The sequence below is a fragment of the Onychostruthus taczanowskii genome, unplaced genomic scaffold, assembly GCF_017590055.1.
Source record: "Onychostruthus taczanowskii isolate IOZ18803 unplaced genomic scaffold, ASM1759005v1 scaffold92, whole genome shotgun sequence".
Lineage (NCBI taxonomy): Eukaryota > Metazoa > Chordata > Aves > Passeriformes > Passeridae > Onychostruthus > Onychostruthus taczanowskii.
The window spans coordinates 176,084-197,681 of record NW_024507213.1 but is presented as its reverse complement, the minus strand read 5'-3'; the positions used below and the strand labels follow the sequence as shown (position 1 = coordinate 197,681).

Below are 21,598 nucleotides of genomic sequence, written 5' to 3'. Positions count from 1 at the left end.
GCGGGCGCGCGCGGCGGGGCCGCGCGGGGCGCGCTGGGAGCTGTAGTGTTCGAGGGGATGCTCCGTGAGGCGGGAAAGCGGCGGCGTGGAGGGAGCGCGGCTGTGGGGATGGTTTTTTTTGCGTGGGTTCTCTCTCTTGCCGTGGCCGCAGGTTGTCGCTCATGCGAGCACAGCTGTGGGACAAAGGTCCCTCCTGGGCTGTGGCATCGGCCCAGTTCTGTCCCACAGCCCCTCGCCGGGCTCCTGCAGCATTCCCATCACGAGTGGGGGTTTTTCGTTGAAATTGGAGAACTTGTAAAAATTTAAAAAAAAAAAAAATTAGAGAAGTTATTCTTAAGACACGTTGTAACGCAGTTCGTGCTTCCCCGGCAGGAATGAGTACAAGTACTTCCAGAGAATGACGAGCACGTCCCGTGTGGAAGGTAACGTGTGGGCACCCGAAACTCGGCATTCCGCATTTCCCTGCCTGCCCTCACAAGTATTTCAAGTATTTCCCACCAGTATTTCAGCCCTTTGCAATCGCTCGGGGTAGATGAGGAAAGAAGACCAGGCAGATATTTCCGAGCAATGCAGGCGATCTCTTAGGGAGCAATTTTCAAGTCCGTCTTCCATCAGAATGGCAAACTTCATCTAAAGTTTACCTAGCGCGAAACTCCAAGTTAAAATGGGAGGGTTTTCACAAGCTGCCTAATTAGCAGAGGTGGTTTGTTTTTCTCAGTCGGCATTAGCTTATCTAACTTGTTTGCTGTGGCTCAGCCTTGGCCATTCGATCCACCCCTCTGACCCTTGTGACAGTAATTTTGCCGAGTTTTCTGAGTGCTGAGCCAAATCCATGCACCAGAAAGTCCAAACTATGGAGCAGAAATACTGCAGTTGTTTGTCACTTTTTCATGGTTTGCTGTGGGGTTTTTTTAATGCTGTTAAAACTCACTTGTTTGATAAAAACTCACTTCTGGTCAGCTTCATATATTCCCTTGTTTTGATTAGGTGCCTTACTCCATTTTCTGCCCTGAAACTCTGTTTTGGTTGGGCCACTTACTCAATTTCCTGAATCGAATGTCTGTTCCATAATCCACAAGGAATGTCTAATCTCATCTTGAAAAACTTCTGAGTAAACGACTTTACATATGTTCAGAAGACCCGATTCAGCCCTTTGCTACTGTATGTGCTAAAAAAGGGCAGAACACAACTGACAGTTGTAAGTCTTTTTAGATGTCTGCAAGTTGAATCTCACCTGGCAGGAGTGAGCTGTGATCAAGAAAAAAGATGTTTGAAATATAATTACAAAGAAACATTTTGCTCTGTCCTGCCTGCAGATCTTTTGATGAGCTGTGATCTCAGATGCTAGGCAGGAAAAGTGCTTCATAACCAGACTTCTTAATAGATTATGCTGCCATAAATCTTCACACCAGGGATGTCACCTTTGCCTCTGCTGTGTCTCAGCCTGGAAACAACGTGGAAAGAGTGATCATGTTGGCATTGTGGGGTTTTTTCTCTTGATAAAAAGAGAAAACTTTTTAAAAGGTTTTTAAAAAGGAACTCCTTTTCCTCATAAAGAGGAACATTCATTTCCTTGAGACATTTGCATATGAGAGGTAATCAGGATATGAATGCTTGGGTTTGGTCAGAAATTATATTTATGTGTGAACGTTAGAGTGTGATTGATCACCTGTAGCACCTTGGCTTTAGATTTAATTTGCCTGGTTCTTCTCCTGGAAATTGTGGTGGGTTTGTAAACCAGTTCTCATTTGAGAACTGGGGCCTGAGCTTGTGCTTTTGCTAACTGCTGCAGAGGGGCTTGGAAAGGCAGGGGAAGTCCATCAGTGCCTCTAAACAATTCAAATCAATTCTCTCCTGCTCAGGTAAACAAAATGCAGTGATCATGGGTAAAAAAACGTGGTTCTCCATTCCTGAGAAGAACCGTCCTTTGAAAGACAGGATTAATATTGTGCTCAGCAGGGAGCTCAAGTAAGTATGATAAATAAGGACCCTGTACAACAAATAAAAACCTGCACCAAAAAATGTCTGTAGTGTTACAACATACAGTAGTTCCAAATGTACCATTTTTGATACCTGTTTAGAAAGCATTTCTGCTGTTGGTTCTGAGTGTTATGACTACTTTACTCTGAATTTTTAATTATTTAGAATTCATTCACAAGGAAATTGTCATTACTTTGCATCGTGAGTACTACTTTTAGCTCTACTCACAAACCATTTGACAATTTTCAATAGTGTTTCTGACTCGTGTATTTAACTGTATTTCTCCAGTTCCTGCTTACACTGGTGGCCCCTAAGTCCATTTTTTGAAGTTCATTTTTGTTATGATTTGTGGATGAACGATCCTTTTTTAGAACTTCTTGAATGCATGACCCACAGTCACGCAAATAGTTTTAAATGGAAATGTCCACTTGTAGTGCTTTATTGCTTTGGAGGATGTTGGTAGATTTGCAGGTGATTATGTGAGAATATTGGCTTTTCAGCTGGTTTTGTTGAATGAAATATTAATGTTCTGAAATTCAAGTCAAAATCTACATTTTAGTTCTTGATCATCTGTATTTAATGATCTATGTTTAATTTATAGATTGTGTCTTTGTCTTATAGATATGTAAATTTCTCAGTTGCTCTTTTTCAGAAACACATTGTGAAATTCCAGACTCTTAATTTATATTGCCTTCTAAATTACAGTTAAGCTGTGATCTGTTGAACAATCCTACAGTCAAATGAGACTTCTAACATAATTTGGCAATAACAGGCACTTCAAAATAATTAACTGACGAGCTGCATGTAGTTATTTGTTAATTCAGCAAAGCACATTTTGTGTCTAGAGTGTGTTGATGATCATGATGAATTGTCCTTGATTTACTTAGTAATAGAGCTTTGCTTTTTCTAGGGAAACCCCGAAAGGAGCGCATTATCTTTCCAAAAGTCTGGATGATGCTCTAGCTCTTTTGGATTCACCAGAGTTAAAAAGCAAAGTAGACATGGTTTGGATCGTGGGAGGCACTTCAGTGTACAAGGTACATTTAGCCTCCTCCTAAATTACTAATTTTCTGTGATGGGATGAGGATGAAGCTCCTATTACTGCTGCTTTAGGAGGTGCTTCCCCTTCATATTACCAGCAAACTGCAGTGATTGCAACAGAACAGGTCTCAGAGAGTGGGATCTCAGCTCTCAAGTCCAGAATACCTGTCTAGAAACTGAACATTGCTCTTGCCAGTGGGCCAGTGTCACACTGTTGTTGTGCTTTTGAGAGCTTTTCATAAGTACCTAAATTGCTGGATTCTTCAGAACAAGCCCATATTGTTATGTTTATTTTACTGAGCCCATGTTTTTGTATTTATTTAACTGAGATTGCTGACTGACCCTGCAATGGGTTTGAAAAGAAAAAAAAAAGGAAAAGTGCTCCAGCTTTTTTAGCCAGAGTATGACGCTTTGTACATGTAAATGGGGAAGAAAATAGGATTTAGAGAGAGCTGACAGGTCATGGTGTCAGCAAAAACAAGAGATAACCATACAACAAAAGGTCGCACTCACTCTGCTTTCCCATCCAGCAGTGCTCCTAGTGCTCCCACTCCCTGGGTCAAGAATTGTAAAGCAAATTCTATTTAACAGTCAAAGGAGCAGTGCTGCTGTGCTGTAGTCATTACAGGCTTGCTGGGAGGTGCACTGCAGGTGTTGGGCACTGGGACGTGAGATGTGTGATGGCAGTGCCATAATGCACCTGGTGGGAGATCAGGGCTGGTACTGTGCCCTGTGCACGGGGTAGGAAAATGCATTTTTCTGGTACTTCGTGCCCTTACACTTCGTGCTCTTCCTGAATCTCTCCTCTGTGCCTGAGGAAATGCATCTTTCACAGTAGAAGCAGTGAAGTAGATTGCTAAGATTGTAAGAAGATGAGGCACACAAACACATTCAGCCTGTAATCAGATGTCATCCTACAGTAGAAATATCCTTGGCTCTCTGCTGTGACAGTGCCTGTGCCATGAAGAGGGTTTCTGGAGAGACCTTCTCCTCACAGAGGGCAGAGCCAGAGCCAGCTGTGAGCTGCAGCATTTGCACCTTCCCTGCCACAGGCTCAGCTCTAAAGAGTTATTGTTTCTGCTGCTTCTTCCAAGAGCATCTGTCTTGAAGGCTTCTGGTATTTGGAAGAAAAGAATGCCTTTTTTTAGACCATTACTCACCAATACTGACATTACAAATTGGCAGTTTTGATAGAGAGTAAATTGGAATGTACTGCTTGCGCTGATCAGTACAAGGGAATGTGTAAAGTAATAGGAGACCTGGTTACCCTGGACGTGGACAAGCATTGAGAGAGATGGGAATGTCCATTGTGGAGAAGGGAAGGCCCCAGGGAGAGCTCAGAGCCCCTTCCATACCAAAGGGGCTCCAGGAGAGCTGGAGAGGGACTGGGGACAAGGATGGAGGGACAGGACACAGGGAATGGCTGCCACTGCCAGAGGGCAGGGATGGATGGGAGATTGGGAATGGGGAATTGTTCCCTGGCAGGGTGGGCAGGCCCTGGCACAGCTGGGGCTGCCCCTGATCCCTGGCAGTGCCCAAGGCCAGGCTGGAGCAGCCTGGGACAGTGGGAGCTGTCCTTGCCCATGGAACAAGATGAGTTTTAAGGTTCTGTCCAACCCAAACCCTTTTGTGGTTCTGAAATTTGACCTGTTTCCTCCCTTTCAATCATCTACTCAAGACAGCTTTGCCATTGCCAGAGAACCATTGCCAATTCCTCCAGGGTCCACATGGTTATTTCAGACAGTGGCTTATAGTCCTGTGGAGCCTTTTAGCTCCTAGGCTTAGCACCAGATCATCAGTTAATCAGTTTGCCTTGGGGGGCTCCATCTTGATCAGGGCTGTTGTCACCAAGCTCTGGGAATGATCCTGCAGGCCTGTTTCTGTAGATGGTGTGAGCAGGGAGTGTGCCATGACCTTCCAGGCCTTTGCTGGTTTTTGTTTCCCACACCCCTGGGGGTGCCCTGGGCTATTCAGGATGTTTGGGCACCTGCCCAGACACCAAGCTGGGGCACCAGCCAGACCTGCCCCCATCCAGGGAGCTGGGCCAAGGTGCAGCAGCTGCCCTGCTGTCTTGAGTGCACGTTTGGGACACAGGTGTCCAGTCAGTCTCAGCTACAGGTGGCTGAGGTGCCCTCTCCAGCCTTTAGGAACTGAGGCAAGCCAAGGTGCAGCAGCATGTGCTCCAGATGCCATTTTGGGACAGGATGCTGCCTGCCAGGAGTGGGATGGAGGCAGGTGTTTGCTGCTGTTTACATCCTTTTCCTCCTCAGACTGCAGAAGAGGGAGGGCCAAATCTGTGAACATTTGTAAGGACACAGAGCATCCCTCTGTTGGTTCTGGCCATCTCTTCCACTGCCCCTTGGTTCTCAAGGACACAGTTCTCTCCAGGCTGTGGGAGGATTGGCATCAGCTGCCTCAGCAGCCTGTGAGCTGTGGTGGCCATCCAAGCCCTCCTGTAGGTCACACTGATGCTGTGCTCACACACTCTAGGAAAACCTACCTGACCCCTGCAGCAGGGAAAGGGAGAGCAGTGGGGACAGGGAGAGGCTGGGTGGAGTGTTGGTATTGGCAAGTGAGAGCAGGAAGGATTGAAAACAGCTCCATCAGTTCAGTGAGGGTTCAGAAGAACTCATGTGGGTGTCATCTTCCTGAATTTGTCTGGACACTGATCCCTCATCAGGTCTGTTATCTCCTAATGTAGCCACAGGGCAGCAGCAATGCCCCCAGGAAAGCTTTTGGGCTTCTGACAGCACAGACTTACCGGTTCATTTGCTTGGATATTAGTGCAGTGCCATCCCCTGTGCACTGTTCTGGATCTCCTGAGCTCCAGGAGGAGGTGGGGTTGCTGTTGTCTGCCTGGATGAGCAAGGAGGAGCCCAGCAGTGGGTTACAGCAGTTACGAAGCTGTTACACATCATGTCAGGCACTCTGTGGTTTTGTGTGAGCACTTGGTGTTTGGAAGGCTGTCTGCTGGCTTGTGAGTGCTTCTTGTGTGCTGGGAGCCTGTGGTGCTGGCCCTGGAGTCCCTCACAGCTGTTAGAGCTCATCAGATGTACTGGAGCACAGCTTCTGGCTCAGTTTCATCCCCAAGGCATTTCATTCATGAATATCAAACCTGCTCCCACATACAACTCAAGCATGGTGAGTGGGGACAGTTGGAAGATTCATTAACAGGTGAGCAGTGATCTTGGAAGTCACTTCCAACCTTCTACGATGCTACAATTCTCCACTAGCCTTCCCCATGCTGCAATGGTGATTTCAAAACCAGGTTTCTGTTCTGAGTTAAGACACTGCTGCACCTGTGTGGAGGTATTGTCTCTTGAGAGCTTCAGGTCTTGGCCTTGACTCTGAAAAATAGTGCTCTCTGGACATCCTGGGGGGTTAGAGGCCCAAAAAAGGGTTTAGGCTGGAAAGGGCTTGAAGGCTCATGTCATTCCAAACCTCTTGTGATGATCTGGGATGCCTTACACTAGATCAGGTTACTCTGATTCCACTCAGTATAAGTTGTATCAGTCTCTTTTAACAACATTTAAACTGTGTGGTTTAGATGGGTCAGAAACAATATTGAGGTTTTACTAGGAATAGGACCTCTAAGTCCATCACATCCTTGAATATTAAATAGGATGTTACAAAACACAAAGAAAACCAACAACAACAAAAAAAAAAAAAAAAAAAAAAAAAAAAAAAAAAAAAAAAAAAAAAAAAAAAAAAAAAAAAAAAAAACAAACCATACGCATACAAATCCACAAAAACCAACAGACCCAGGTGTCAACTTCCTTATGTTTATGGTGTGATTTCATGATGTGTGAAGTGAGTCCATCACCATTCCACCAGCTCAGCTCTGTGCCTTCTCTAATTTCTCTTTGGTCCCAAAAAAAGGGTGAAACCAATGGAGTGGGCTGGACAGGGCAAGACTGAATTGAGTATCAGTGAGGACCTACTTTATTCCTTGTGGGAAGGACAGCATTATGACAAAACTCTTTAGCCACCCTGCCCTGTCCTCAGCAGTATTTCACTGAGGCAGTGTCAGAGTCCAGGCCTCCCTGAACAGACTCCTTTGGAGGCTCCAGCCGTGGAAGGTTTTGTGTTTGATACAAAATCTGCTTATCTGAGGTTTTCTGAAGTTGCCTCTGGAGAACAGGGGGGGCCAGGTGTTCCCAAGGGAACAGGAGCTGTCCCCATGGGCAGTATTGGAGTGGCAGGGCTCAGGGTGGGGGACAGGTCCATGGGGCAGGGTCTGGCCCCATGACCATAACCAGGTCAGGCATAGCCTGGGGGTGACCGGGCTGGGGCTGGGTCAGGATGGCAGCCAGTGGCTGATTTAAGTGTGTGCTGAAATCTCAAAGCAGGAGAAAGTTGCCCTGAACAGAGCAGAGGAAGTGGAGAAGTGTTTGTCCTTGCCCCTTGCATGCTCACTGCCAGGCACTGGGCACTCCCAGCTGCTGAGGAGCAGTATGTGGCCCAAAACCAGCCTGTTGCTCTTCCCCAAACTCTTTTCTGTTTGCTGTTTACTGTTCGTGGGCCACCTACACACACAGGCCTGCAGGGCCTGGAGGCAAACTGAGGGAGCATCTGCACTTCTTCTATGAGTGTGGGGACAGTGACACAGCTGGCTGGTTCATTCAGCTCATGAAACCATTTCCCCAGAACAGAGGTCACCATCTGGTCTCCCTGGGATTAAATTTAACTTCCTTTGCACCGCCTGTGGTCGGTCCCTCCCTGTGCTCCTCCCTGGCCTGTTGTGGTGGTAGAGAGTTCTTGATGAAGCTGGATTCCCGCAGGGTTGGATAGAAAGTAGGTTTGTTCTGCTACAAAGTCTCTGTTAACAGAACACGTTTTTATTTGTGAAGCACATTATTATTCTGTCATTTTGCAAGCGTGACTCTTCTTACCCCCCTGTCCCTAAACAAGGAAAAATACTAGTGTTTGTGTACAAACTGCATGGACACCAGTTCAGTGCTGTTCAATGCTTGTGTGCTGTGACTTACCTCTTTCATTTCTAACTGTTCTCTAGTAGAGCAGCTTTTCTACAAATTAGCCTCTCAGCAGTGGTTAATTAATTTTATTGGATTCCATTTGTTATTACTTGGTTCCTGTGCTTGTTGAAGTAGTACCTAATAGCCTGCTGCATGGTGAGTCACCTTCCACAAAAAGCATTGCTCGTTGCCAGTTTAAGCAAAAGAGAGGAGCAGCTACAAGCTTTTCAAAAATGTATTGTAACCAGCCCTAGTGTAGCTTTTCATGGGTTATTCTAATCCCCACAAGGTCTGGTGGAGCTGCCATTTTTCAGTCTCACAACAAAATGTATATTCCTAACTCCTGAATTTGTTGGTGAAAACCTCACCTAACAAACATTATCTTGGAACATTTTCATCCAAAGACCTTGGAAATGTACAAGCTTTCAGCACATGTTACCGTTTTGCCACAATCCAGAGATCCAGCTTGGAAGTTAAACTAAGGGGTAGATTGATAATCTGGAATTCCAAAAATACAGCACAAATCCCTCACAGTGATATTAAGCATCAGAACAAATTACTTTGAGGTGTGGGCATCTCTCACCACTTAAACCTTCCTGTCTCCCAAAGAGGTGTGATTCAGAAATTGCTTGTTGCTACTGGGCCTACTGCTCCTTTCTTCTCACAGGGCCATTCAAATTTTGTTCTTAACTTCTGCCAGATACCCCAGGCTCTGAGAATAGGTATTGCTGCCACTTACCAGGTGGAACTGACACAGGGTGAAATTATCCCTTTAGAAAGTGCTCTTCAGCAGAGTCTAAAAGAGGAGATTCAGAGTGTAATTTTCACGGCTTTGCTGAAAGCCTGTGATACATGAAATTGTGACTGAATTTGTGTTGTTTCTAAAGGCAGCAATGGAGAAGCCAATTCATCATCGATTGTTTGTGACAAGAATCTTGAAAGAATTTGAAAGTGACACATTTTTTCCAGAAATTGACCATAAAGACTACAAGCTTCTAACGGAGTAAGTACCAAAATGAGTATCAGGCTTGTCTTCAGAATAATCTAATTTGAATGTTTTAAGGGTTATGTTAAGGCCATGTTGGTTTGAGTTTGAGGTGAATTTTTTCCCAGAGTCATACTTCACTCACAACCTGGAATGGCACCACACTCTGCACAGATTTTCTTGGAACTTGCTGTGTTCTTCAACTTTCCTACAGTCTTCACAGTGAAGAATTGTCTATGTCAGTTTGCTGCAAAAATAGCTTTTTCTTATTGTTTCCTGGTTTAGAATTACTCAAATATTTACTAAGCTTTGTAACTCTCAGTATGTTGTTAGTAAATAGTATTTGGTGTCTGAATGTCTTTGATAAATTGCCAAAGACAAATTAAATTGACTTGAATGGAGAGGCTTGAGCTTTATGGATTTCTAAGGTTATTCCTTCCCTCTTGAGAAAATTGCTTCTTCCTAACAAACATAGTAGGAAAAGGTGTACAAAAACTTACAGTTTCTGCCATTCACTGTGGTTTCTTTTATATTATCCTTGTCATATTCCAGTTGTGATTTTATGTCCTCTGCAACAAGATTACCTTCAAACAGGCACTGAGGAGCAGCAAAAATTCAGGCACCTGCCTCAAGAACCAGGGAGGACCAGACCTATTCTCCTCCTGCTGCTCCTCTTTTGGCTCTCAGCTGGTTACAGACCAGGAGTGGAAGAAATAGAAAGCAAGAGGAGTGAAGCTCTCCTCGGGGGGCACAGGAATGGATTAGCACGGCTCTGGGGGAGGATAGGCAGGGGCAGGGAAGAGGGATGCAGGACAGACAAGGTGGGTGGGGAGGATGAGTCACCTTCTCCAACTCCAATATATTGTGAGCTACTCTGCTCATTTGAGTGTCCTGAGATCTGACCCAATGCTCCCTCTTGGCTGTTCCTAGCTATACGTTGTTTTTGGCCAATGTACTGAAATGAACATTGGTGTTGGAACATGATTTTGTAAAATAACGGGTAATTTCCTCACTGAAGTGGAAACCTGATGATGCCAAACCTTACCAAATAAATTTAAAATGTATCTCTCCTTCAAAGTCAGTATTACTCATACAAAATCCTTCTTCTTTCATGAGGAGATGAAAAGATTTTTTTGAAAGCGTCTGTTAATAAGAAGTGGTTTAGAAAACCTGGAATATAGAAGAACTCTTTCTATGGTAGCAGTCACCTGTTTAGTAATCTCTTGCAGACTTGTAAAAAGCCTTGTCCTTAGCATTTCCTCTAGACCAACCTAGGAAAAGCAGGGCAAGGAAAAAACCCAGTGTTCCATAATCTCTTCTTCCTTAGTTGATATTTTGAATAACATATTGGAGGCTTTAATAAAAATGTTGGGTATTTCTTTAAGCCAAAAATAGGGGTGTTGTGTTGTGTCAGAGTATGCTTTCTTGATCTAAAAGATGTGCATATAAATAATGGATAGTAGTTAATATGCATCCTAAAAATGGTGTACCTGTTCTAAAAGACAGTGTTTTCATTTTTTTTTTCCCAAACATCTTGCTTTTCTAGTTGATTGGATAAATTACAGGTGAATCATAATGATACTCTTACCTGCTTATTGGCTTTTGCTTTTTCTTCTCCTCTCTCCCTAGGTACCCAGGTGTCCCTGCTGATGTCCAAGAAGAAAATGGTATCCAGTACAAATTTGAAGTGTATGAAAAAACTGTTGTGGCGCAATAAGGGAGGCATTTTGTACTTCAGTGTAAGGGCAGGTATTTGAAACCATGAAGTTTTACTGAGTGTAAAGATACATTAAAATTTTGAAGAAAATCATGCCTGATGGTAAAACACCTCAGTAGTGAATGGTTCCAAAAAGCACACCCCACACTTTGAAGACACACCCTGCAGAAGGGAGTCTGAGGAATTGCACAGCAAAGGTTGCAGGAGACCTTTCACTGATCTTAGAATCCGACAATTCCACGGATAAGGAAGGGCATTACACTGTGTCAGAGCTTTTCTACTGAAACAAAGGGTTTTAGTATCTCTCTCCTTGTTCAAAACATGCAGCACTGAGAAAGCACCAGTCCTCCAAGTGTGACTGGGATGTTGTATACATTTATAACAGCCTTTAAAATGTATTGGTGATGGGGTAAAGGTAAGCAGGCCCAGCAGGGAAAGGGGGATCAGGGAGTCTCACGCAGCAGTTGAGGGGTGCACTAATCCAGGACCTGTCACTCCAGGGTGCATCCCACAGGATTACCAGTCCTGCTGCAGGTGGGCTCGTCTCCCGTGGGGCCACAGGTGCTGCCCACGGGGTCACAGCCTCCTTGGGGCATCTGCTGCTGTGGTGCGGGCTCCTCAGGCTCCCTGTGTCCTTTGTCTGTGCCTCTCCTGCCTGACCTGCCCTGCAGGGCTCTTCTCCTCTCCCCTCCCAGCACCTCTCACCCCAGCTGTTGTTCCCCACCTTCTGGACTCTGTTGTCCCAAAGGTGCCAGTGCCACTGGTGGGCTCAGCCTTGGCCGGGGCTCTGCCCTGGAGCCAAGGGCACTGGCCCTGCAGGACACGGAGGAAGAAGCTTCCAGCAGCTTCTCACAGAAGCTCTCCCTGCAGCCCCCCTGCCTCCCACACCTGGCCACACAAGCCCAGCAAAATCTGGTAAAGAAGGTTTAATATTTGCCTAGATTCACAGCTGTGTGAAAGCTTTGCTGCTCTCATAAAAAGTCACTGTGTCATTTTGACTGCAGCCACTTCGAAGTGGAAGAAAATACACGTTGATTTCGTTAAAGTCTGTGTTCCTAGGTTCCTGCCAAGCATTATCAGTAAAATGCAGTTTGTTTGTCAGTGTGATTATGAATAATCTATGTGACAAATGCGGGTTATAAGCAATAGTGGAGTAGTTCTGTTTCATCTTTATTCGATACAGTTAAATACAAAAATACTAAAAATATTAAATAAATTGATATCATTTACACTGATGATCCCTTAGAATATCAGCTATGAGCACCCCTTGAATTTCCCATGGCACTTTACTACAACACCTAGCTGATAAAAAACACATTTGTTGCAGCACCTGCTCTGAGTTGTCTCAGTTTTCTCTGTGTTTCCTTTGAAACTGTAAGCACTTCCCTGTATTGATCTTCTTCTTCCATGTGTGCTGATGTTACATCAATCGATCAAAACAAGTTTTTGCTTACATAATGCTGCAAGAAGTCTCCAGAGTTTTAAAATGACGGCACATTGTTGAAGGGGAGGAAAGAGACTGCTACCAGGGAGATGTCATTTGTTTTATATAAACACGAGTCACAGTGACCTGGCAAGAGAATAACCTCCCGAAAGTGTTTAAAACATACCTGTTATAGGTCAGTGTTGAAAGCTCTGACAGTTTGCAAAGTACTGTGTTTAGGACAACTGACATTTATTAAAAGTAGGAGAAAAGACTTGATGCAATGTTGGCTGAGGCCAACATACATTAGAAACTTTGTGCCTAAGTGCCGAGATAGGGTTCACTGAGGCCAGGATGTTTTGTAGCATCATTTCAGTTTCAAAGAACTTTTAACTTGGGTGCAAAAACAAGCCTGCTGAGAACATAAGTGGTTACTCTTGATTCTTTGTGGACTCACTCAGTCCTCTCCAGATTTAACCACGTTCTTTGTCAGATACAACAACAAATTAAGTTAATTGACGTTTCGTGGAAATGTGAACTTCTGTCTCCTGCTTGAAACTTTTCAGAACATAATGCTGTTCCCTCAGTGTGGCTCTCTGCCGCAAAGATCCATTTTTGTTTGGCTTGGTTTTCAGTAGAAGCACTGCATTGGGACAGCACCTTTTGTACCACAGCTTTTCAATGCACGGAGCCCTGTTGAGAACTAGGAGAATGCATTTGACTGCAGTGAAGCTGAACCCAAAAATCACGTTCACCCCACGGCCAGACAGCCCAGGCAGCACTCTCTAAGCACACCAAGGCTGAAGGCTTGCTGTCTCAGGGTGGGTGGGCAGAAGGGTGTGAGCCTGTGTGCTCAGCGAGCACATGCAGACTGTTTGCTGTCGGGTGTATTGTGAGGGTGGCTACCTGGCCCCTGTCACTTGCCCAGGGTAAAAATAAGTCTCTCATACTGTGGCTTGAAGAGAAAAAAAAAACCCTGTGTTCCAAATGCGTCTTCCCCATGTTTTGTTTACTCCTGTACCTCATTGATGAATGATTCCTTGAAAAGCCATAGATTCTCATTATGTCCAGTACAGGGGAAAATGTCATGTTTTTACCCAGTTCCGTGTAGCTAAGTGCAATGAACAGCATCATGAGTGACAGTGTAATTACCAATCACCAAGAAAAGTCTATACAGGTATAATTTAATCCCCCTCATTCATGCTTTACCGGGAACAAACTGTTCCAAACATATTAAAATTTTAATTTTCAAAGATAATACTAGATTTAACAAGATAGCTAAAACCAGAGGGTTTGCATAAAAAGTGAAAAACAAACATAAATGTTTTTATTGCTTGTCTATTACTCATTATCTCTTATCTGACAGTGGACAGCGATTTCCATTTGGCAGTAGAAAGCTGATGTTTTCAGTAGTGTTAGAGCCACAGTGTATTCAAGGTCAGAGCTGGGAACATTCCAACAACAAATCTCTATCGTGGACAGCAATCCGTGGAAAAGAAAGGTACACTCTGAAAAATAAGTTAGCTAATTTAGCAAATAAAATACTATTAGTATTTATACAGAAGAGCAGGGGAAAAACAGGAAAGGGAGAATGGCAATGATTATCTTATTCAGGTTATCTGAGGAGAGCACCGGTAGCACTTGATGTGACATCTTAATGGGGAACAGACAATCATGTTGGCTTCATCAGACAGCAGCTAATTTACTGAGGACTTAAACCTAAACCCAAACTTCTCCTTAGTAGTTAAGAAGTTTTCCTAACAGAAGAAGGTGGGAGCAGGCAGAGACAGCAGCCGACTTGGAGGGAAAGATTGTTCCGTGATCAGGATAGAAAATTAGGTGAGCAGAGGTGACAGATGAGGCGACAAACCCTGGTGAAGTACAAAACTGGGAGATGCCTCCCTTGTTGTTCAGGTGTGCATTAGCTGTCTCTGCTTGCCCTGGAGGGCTGTAGGAATAAAGCCAACCAAGTTAGGGTGAGGCTGGCTGAAAAATCTGAAGAGTCAGGTCCTGAAACAGAAGAGTGGGAGAGGAGAAAGAGATGAGACGAGGAAATTGATGTTTCTTAGAAGGATTCATGGTTTATCGTGTTAGTTTGCCCTGTAGCTATAATTACTAAGAAAACACTTTAAGAGTGCTTCGAGGTTTAGCGCCTTGAAGATGCTGTGACAAAGAATGTCATTAGAGAGGGATTTTCAGGATTTGGGCGTTTGTGTGACTGCCTTTGTCAGCCCCACAGAAGTCCTCAGCTAGAGCTGTTATCCCTGGATACTTGCTCTACACCCGGGAGCGAGAGTCCCATCCCAGAGCCTCCCTGTGTCGGGGGCTGTGGCTGTGCCCTTCCCTGGGTTCTGGGACTGCATGTGAGGAGCCTGCTCTTTTCCCTGCCTTCACTTGCTTTCAGCTGCCTCTGGGGTGATCCTGGGTTATTCTACCCTCTGCTCTCTGCAGATCGTTCTGTCTCCTTCCTGTAAAATCAAAGCACAATTCATACAAGAAGCCGTTTGTTAGATTAATTGACGTGGTTGGAAAAGATCAGCTCCTAAGCAGAGGTCTATTCTGATTACATTTTCAGGACGTTTTTTAGAGTGACTTGGACAAGAGCTTACATTGCAAAAGTTGCCTGTTCATCTCCAATTAAATTGCATGGGTTAAAGTAGATTATCTTTTCTCATACATCTTGTTTTGCTCTTTTTATCATTTAATGGTTTAGCTACAGCATTTGTGTATCATCTTCAGTCCTTGAGCTGTGGTCCTCGCCATTCTATTCCTTATCTCTTCAGTTGTCCCATTGGATTGAAAATTTACAGAAATTCAGAGAATTGGGCTGATCAAAAGAAGTAGGTATTTCAAGTGGGTGTCTCTTAAGTATGTGCTTATTTCTGATTAAGTGGTGGTAAATTGTTTTTCTTGAAATCGGGCCATATTTTTGCCTAAGTAAACAAAGCTGTAGGTATGAAATAAATATTTTATTAAGTGATGTGTGCTGTGAAGGGAAAGAAAAGATCAGGGGAAAAGTAAATACAAAGTGAGAATAAACAGAACCTGAGGGGACAGGAAATGAGTTATACACCTTTACCTGTGGAGCTCTAAATCAGTGTCTCTTCCTTCCTTGAGCAGTTCAGTTTAACACGTTCCTAAGGCCAAGCAGAGTCTTCTTCAGCAAGCAAGCCATTATTCAAAGTCATAAAATAATTTATAACTTATGTAATTGATTTAATTGAAATGGACACTTGCATGGAAAGAGAACATTTTGATGTTCATGCTTCCTTCAAATGCAGTTTTCCACACAAAACCCTGCTGGGAACACTCACATTGGTTTCGGACAGCTGTCCCAGTGGATGGATTACCAGCCCTTCACTGGAGATCCCTGCTTCACCTCAGTAACTTAAAATGGATTGGGCCACTGAATTGCACTAAAGCTTGTTCAGTTGTACTAAGGAGCACTTTGGAAGCGTTTAGTCTTTTTAGTTCTGTATCAGTAGCTCACTGAACATGTCCAGAAAAGCTCCTGGAAATGTTTTCTTGTGAAAACAGCTGGAAAAAGAGCTTCATTTCACAAGATCAAGAAGGAAATTTTAATGACTATACCTCCTCTTGTTAGATTTTCGTCAAAAAGATTAAAATTTAGATCTGGTCCCATCAGTGGTCCTAGGTGGAAAACCTCATTAATGTAACACGTCTAAGTTTAGAAGGAATTTTTTTTTTATAATTAATTTTACATCCTTTTTTTCTCATGCCTGTTCAGTTGTTTATCAAGGCAACCCATTTGACTGGAGTTCTTTACTCACTGAGTATTTTTGTGCATATTGCTATTTCAGCCAGTCAAAATTGATTTCCTTAGTGTTGACGCTCAGTGGCTCTCATGAAATTATGGTTATCTTTCCAATGGAATCATGTAAATTCTGTTCCTTTTGTTGCAGACCAGTTTCACTTTTTTTTCTGCACAATTCACTATATTTTTTTCGTAGTATGTAATTCAGATTCTTTTAGAAACTGCTCCAGACATAAAAGTACAGCCAACGTTCTGCTCCAATCTAAAACAACAATTTACAAACATATGTGTGAGAAAGATTCTGCTCTAAGGATGTTCACAGACTATGGGAGCTGGCAAAAGATAGTTATCCCCTGGGCCTGCTGATTTTTAGCAGGCAGGAAGGTAGCACTTGAATTGTGCAGCACTGCAAAGGCTTGTGCCCGTGGAACAAGACATTTATTGCAATATATTCTCTAAAGCTGTTAGAGGGAGCCCTGCTTCCGTCACCAGCCACAATTATTCCTGCAAGTGTCACAAGTGCAGTTCCCACACACACTCAGTTTTTTAATCGAAGTACTTGGCAATAAACCACCAAACACTTCAGAGAGATTATTTATCCAGACAGAAAGCTCCATGTCCTAAATAGCTAATCAAAGCTATGTGATGGAAACCAGGAGATACCTGGGCACTGGCATGATCTGCCTGGAGGCAGAGGGTCACACCAGAGCCTGGCGGGCCCACGGAGCCTGTTAGCAGGGACAGTGCCACGTGTGCCTGCAAATTGCCTGGGAAACAAACCAATAACATAACAAGGCACTTCTCTAGATTTTACACTGCACGCGTGGGGTTTTTGTGAGACACTTCATAGCCTCCTAATTCCTTCTGTTTACTTTTGGTCATTATTTTTGAAGCACAAAATATAGCACTCCACTTCTCTCTTAGACCTCTCAACTGATGTCTCTACATCACTACCATAATCCCCTTTCAAGAATTTGAACAAGCAAGCAGCTGTGCCTGTTGCATTTAAGAGATATATTTTTAAGAGCACTGTTGTTTACAACATGAGCGCGTTCCTCTCAGCAAACAGTCCTACTCTGCCTCTGCACCCAATGGTTTAGGATGTATTTAAGGTACCAAATTAGTATATCATAAAAATGGTTTCAGGGTTTGGGGTTTTTTTTTCAGTCATCCCAACTAAACCAAGTTAATTAGGCTTCTATATTTTTCCATTAATTCACCGTTTTGAAAATAATTCTATGCATTAATACATAATAAAGTAGCTGAATTAATAGAACGACTTATGTTACTTTATACCATGTTCAACAATTTACACGGCAATGAGTTAATGTTTAAGTAATTACATATGTAACATCACAGCTCCTTCCCTTGAATGAGTTCTTGCTGGTGTAGGCTGAGGCTGGCCAGTACCAAACAGGCACGATAGAGTGTTTACAATTTCTCATGGGAAGCAAAGTCCAAAACCAGGGCAGGGGGTGAGGATGTCAGATCGAATTTAACTATTTCCATTCCTTTCCTTTTATCTTCCTATGGAGAAAGTGGAGCAGCTGACCTGGCTGATTCCCAGGATCCCAAGGACACAGGAAAGGCCCAACTGTGGCAGGTGACACTTGGGCCCCACAGGTGTGCCTGGACTGCCAGGTGCCAAGCCAGGGCTTTCAGCTCTGAGACCACCTTCCCAGAGCAGGGCTCCTGGACTCCAGGCCTGCAGTGCACTTGCTGGCAACTGGCGTCCAGAAAAATAAATGTGCCATTTTCCTGCCTGCCTGCCCACATCTGGGCAGGGTTTATCGGGAATTGTCGGGGTCCGCTGTTGTGTGTCTCTGCCCCGACACGGGGACAGTGGTTCTGGGCGGCCGCGATTGCGAAGGATGAGTCTGCACTCTCAGATTTTCGGTCTTCAGTTCTGTTTATTATCTCTTATCTACAAAGTTTTCTCTCTGCCCAGCCGAGGTCCGCTCAGCAGGACAGTCGAGTGCCCTCTCCCCCGCCCACAGGGCGGCTGTGTCTTTTATAGTAAAAATTACGTGTGCCATATTTACCTTTATTTCCCAATACTATTCACCCTTATAGACAAGTGTACCTTCACCATGAACCAATCCCCAGGGGCCAACATCACCACACAAAATGGAAGACATGAAGAAGGAAGAAGAACACAGGACCACGCCCTGAATCCTCCATCTTGCCTTCATGCCCCCCCTGTACCTATTTTTCTAAAATTTATATTTCTTTCCATAAAGGTATTATTCACACTCAGGAAGTTCTCATTTCCTCCGTCACAGGTTCTTCTCCTTTTGATGGATCGAAATCCAACCACCAAACCCTTTTGGCAGCATTCCAGGGTTTCCGAGCCCCCCAGGGGCTCCCCTGGTGTCTCTGCACATCCACAGTGATGTGCTGAGATCCCACAGGGAATCACCCACCCGGGGCCGTGCTGTGATCTCAGAAATGCTCATTAGTTCATGGCCTTGACGAGCAGCACCTCGAGGGCTGAGCTCCCCTGAGTACCAGAGACGCTGTCTGCTCCCAGGATCTGGTGCTGGCTAGTGAGCAGGTCCAGGTGGGTGAACATTTTCCTTGTGGAACAATCAGAGAAAGCTGCCAAGCAGAATTGCAGTCGGTACGGAACATTGCTATAACACTGTGACCCTACAAACATTGGTCCTAGGTGAGTCCTTCCCTGAGCTGGGGGGCATTTCCCACAGGGATGAACCTGTGCAGGAATTGTGCACACCTGAGCAGGCTCTGGCTCCGTGGGTGTGTGACTGTGAATGTGCTGCAGCAAATGGAGCAGGAATGTTGCTCTTTGATTCCTAAATGCACTAGATTTGTACATCAGGCCTGTGAGTTTCTGTCATGCTTCTAGTAAATTCTACAGTCCTTTGCTGAATTCTTTAAATTAGGCTATTAATTCAGTGTCAGTATGTTTAAGTGATGTTAAAATCTTTAGGCCTATAGCTGTGGTCAAGTCTGAGGCTATGTTTTGCAGGGAGATCCACTCTGAACCCTGTAACTCAGTGACAGGGTCTCCCTTATCCCTTTGCATGCTCACCATTTCCCATTCTTACTCTTTCTCCTGTCCTCAGCCTCCACATGTATCACTTTCATTTGATTTTAATTGGAGATAGATTGAATCTAGATTTTGATCTCTGCTTGAGCTCTGAGTAGTAGAGTGAAGCATGCCAGTGAACTTTGTTGCACTTTCACTTTTGTGTTAAACCTGATTCGGCAATGCCTTTTCCAGTCATTCGTCGAGCAACCTAAAACATCCATTTGTGACAAACATTTTTAGATAATTAAAATTAATATTAGAATCCTGTGACCATTAAACTTTCTCCTGGTACATATCCAGGTAGCTCAACTGCCAGTGAAGTACAGGAGAGAGTTATCAAGATGTGTGATAAAAAAATATGCCATGTGCATATGCAAACATCTTCTGTGGTTCATAATAAAATGTGTTGCCTGCTCTGGCTTTCCACTCTCCTTCAGTTTTAGCAGGAACTTCTTGATACCAGTAGTTGTTTTTCTATCCAACGAAGAGTATCCATGGTGATGTTTATAAGAAAAAAATCTAATTATCTTCATAAAAGTGTTCTTCCAAGAGCTGGTTTGAAATGCGGGGTTTTTTGGGGTTTTTTTTTGGTCAATGATTCATGTTGGCTATCAAGCTCAACAGCACAATGCAGGCAAGGATGGAAGCAGGAATAAGAAAGGGGACATTTAGAGCTGCAAGAACTAAGAAGTGGTACTGTTTCAGCAGCAGGAGTGCTGGTATATACACAAGTGTACAGTGCCTCTCCATCTCACAGAATTAACCCAACAACAGGACTGTGAAGAGCAATAAACTCCTCAAGAGTGGGTGCTCAGTACGCACGCTTCTCCGAGGCTGCATGGCAAAGAACTGGGTATTAAGAATGTGCATGAGGTAGGGGAGAAAAGAAAGCAACGATAGTTAAAATCTTACCACGAGCAAAAAAAAGCCCCAGAACATCTGTGGACATTCTTCCAACTTAGTTTTTGAAAGAGAAGGTTAAAGAGTGACTGAGGAACCTGCCCTTGGACTGTTGTTTGTCTTACTGGCTTATTCATACCATTTATCCAGCTCTTAGTCATGATGGCTTCTCATTGATCCTGACGTGCACTTTTAAAAAACAGCAAGGCACAAACCCCCTTCACACTGCTCCTGGAACCTTCTCTCCCTGTGATGCCGAGCTGAGTGCTGTGCAGCTGGGTGCCGTTGTGCGGCCCTGGTGGCTCCTTTGGCTGCCAGCTCAGCCTCACCTGCCCTGCTGCACTCACCTGTGTGCTCACACAGGCTCGCAGAGGGCTGCCTGCAGGGTCTCACACAGTGAGCAGCGAGGATGCCCTGCCAGGTGCCCTCCAAGAAACCCCCCTGGAGCCTCTGGGGACCATCAGGAAGGCTGTGGCTCACACATGTGCGAGAGAACACCCCGTGAGCAGCACCAGAGGCACCCAGCGTCTGCAGAGAGCCCAGCAGAGCGCAGGGATGGGAAGGGTCAGGCTGGCTGCTGCAGAGCAGCCGTGCTTGCGTGACCTGCAGACCTCCTGCCATGAATCCAAGGAAGGCGTGGGCAGGGCCCGCCTGGATTTCTGCAGAGAACATCCTTGCGCTGTGTCCCAGAAGATGCCCGCAGGCATTCTGCCAGAAGCGAAGAGGCTCAGGCAGCTGCTCCTGGATAGCCTGGAAGAAACAATGCCCAGAAGGGGTCTCACTGCTGTAAACCACAGGAGAATGAACACACGGCACAGCTGCATCCTTCCAGCAGCACTGCGTGGCAGGGACAGAGCCAACGGGCACAGACTGAGCCAAGGCTCTCCCTCTGAACCCCACGAAACCCTCTGTCACTGTGAGGGTGACCCAGCACCAGCACGGGCTGCCCAGAAAGGCTCTGGAGTCTCTGTCCTTGGAGGCATTAAACAAATGGTGGCAGGATGTTCCTGGGTGATCAGGAGGCTTGGACTGCATGACCTCCAGAGATCCCCTCCAGCCTCAACCAGACTGTGTTTGTGTGGAGGTGTCCTAAGCTTGCATGGAAACCAAGAAGTGTCTTTGACTGTGCTTTGAAATTTCACAGGATTCTAGCCTGTGAAACTAACCAGGAATTACTGCAAAGTCAAACTTGGTCACACCTGAGGGAAGCATCTCCTTGGGCTCAGCTTCCTCTTCGCCCATTAAATCCTGCCCTGGGTGGCTGGAAGCGGTGTGGTGGTGAGGAAGGTGATCGGTGGGTTGTTCCTCCGTTGGCTGCACCGACAGGAGACCATAAAGCACAGCAGGGAGCCCTCGGTGCTGCCTCTGTCCGCAGCAGCCGCCCCCGCCAGGGCAACCCCGAGGTGCTGCGGGCTGGGGGCATGAGAGGGGCCGGGGCTCAGGAGGTGTGGGGTGACAGGGAGTGCAGGGCTGTGAGCTGTGGGACGGTGTGAGAGAAGGGGGGTGCAGCTGTGACGGTGCGTGGGGTGACAGGAGGGCTGAGGGGTGGGCAAGAGCAGGGTGGTGTGGGGTCTGAGGGGTGTGTGGGGTGTGAAGGGTATTTGGGGTGGGAGAGGTTTCAAGGGATGTGAGGTGTCAAGGGGTGTGTGGGGTGTGTGGGGTCTGACAGGGCTGAGGGGTGTGTGGGGTATGGGGGTTCTGACAGGGGAGCGGGGTGTGTGGAGTCTGACAGGGCTGCGGGGTGTGTGG

General features: G+C 45.2%; 2 protein-coding genes across 2 annotated transcripts in view; one reads left to right on the top strand and one right to left on the bottom strand.

Moving 5' to 3' along the window:
• Positions 1-163, bottom strand: part of MSH3 (mutS homolog 3) — a 94,022-nt gene extending 93,859 nt beyond the window's left edge. The window contains exon 1 of the mRNA XM_041426660.1: positions 141-163. Within this exon, the coding sequence (XP_041282594.1) occupies positions 141-163 (23 nt within the window). The remainder of the gene's footprint in view (positions 1-140) is intronic.
• A 206-nt stretch (positions 164-369) lies between these two features.
• Positions 370-11,981, top strand: DHFR (dihydrofolate reductase). Its single transcript, XM_041426641.1, has 5 exons — positions 370-422; positions 1,863-1,968; positions 2,891-3,017; positions 8,885-9,000; positions 10,612-11,981. The coding sequence occupies exons 1-5, from the start codon at positions 398-400 to the stop codon at positions 10,697-10,699; spliced, it is 462 nt and encodes a 153-aa protein (XP_041282575.1). The 5' UTR covers positions 370-397; the 3' UTR covers positions 10,700-11,981.
• The last annotated feature ends 9,617 nt before the right edge of the window (positions 11,982-21,598 follow it).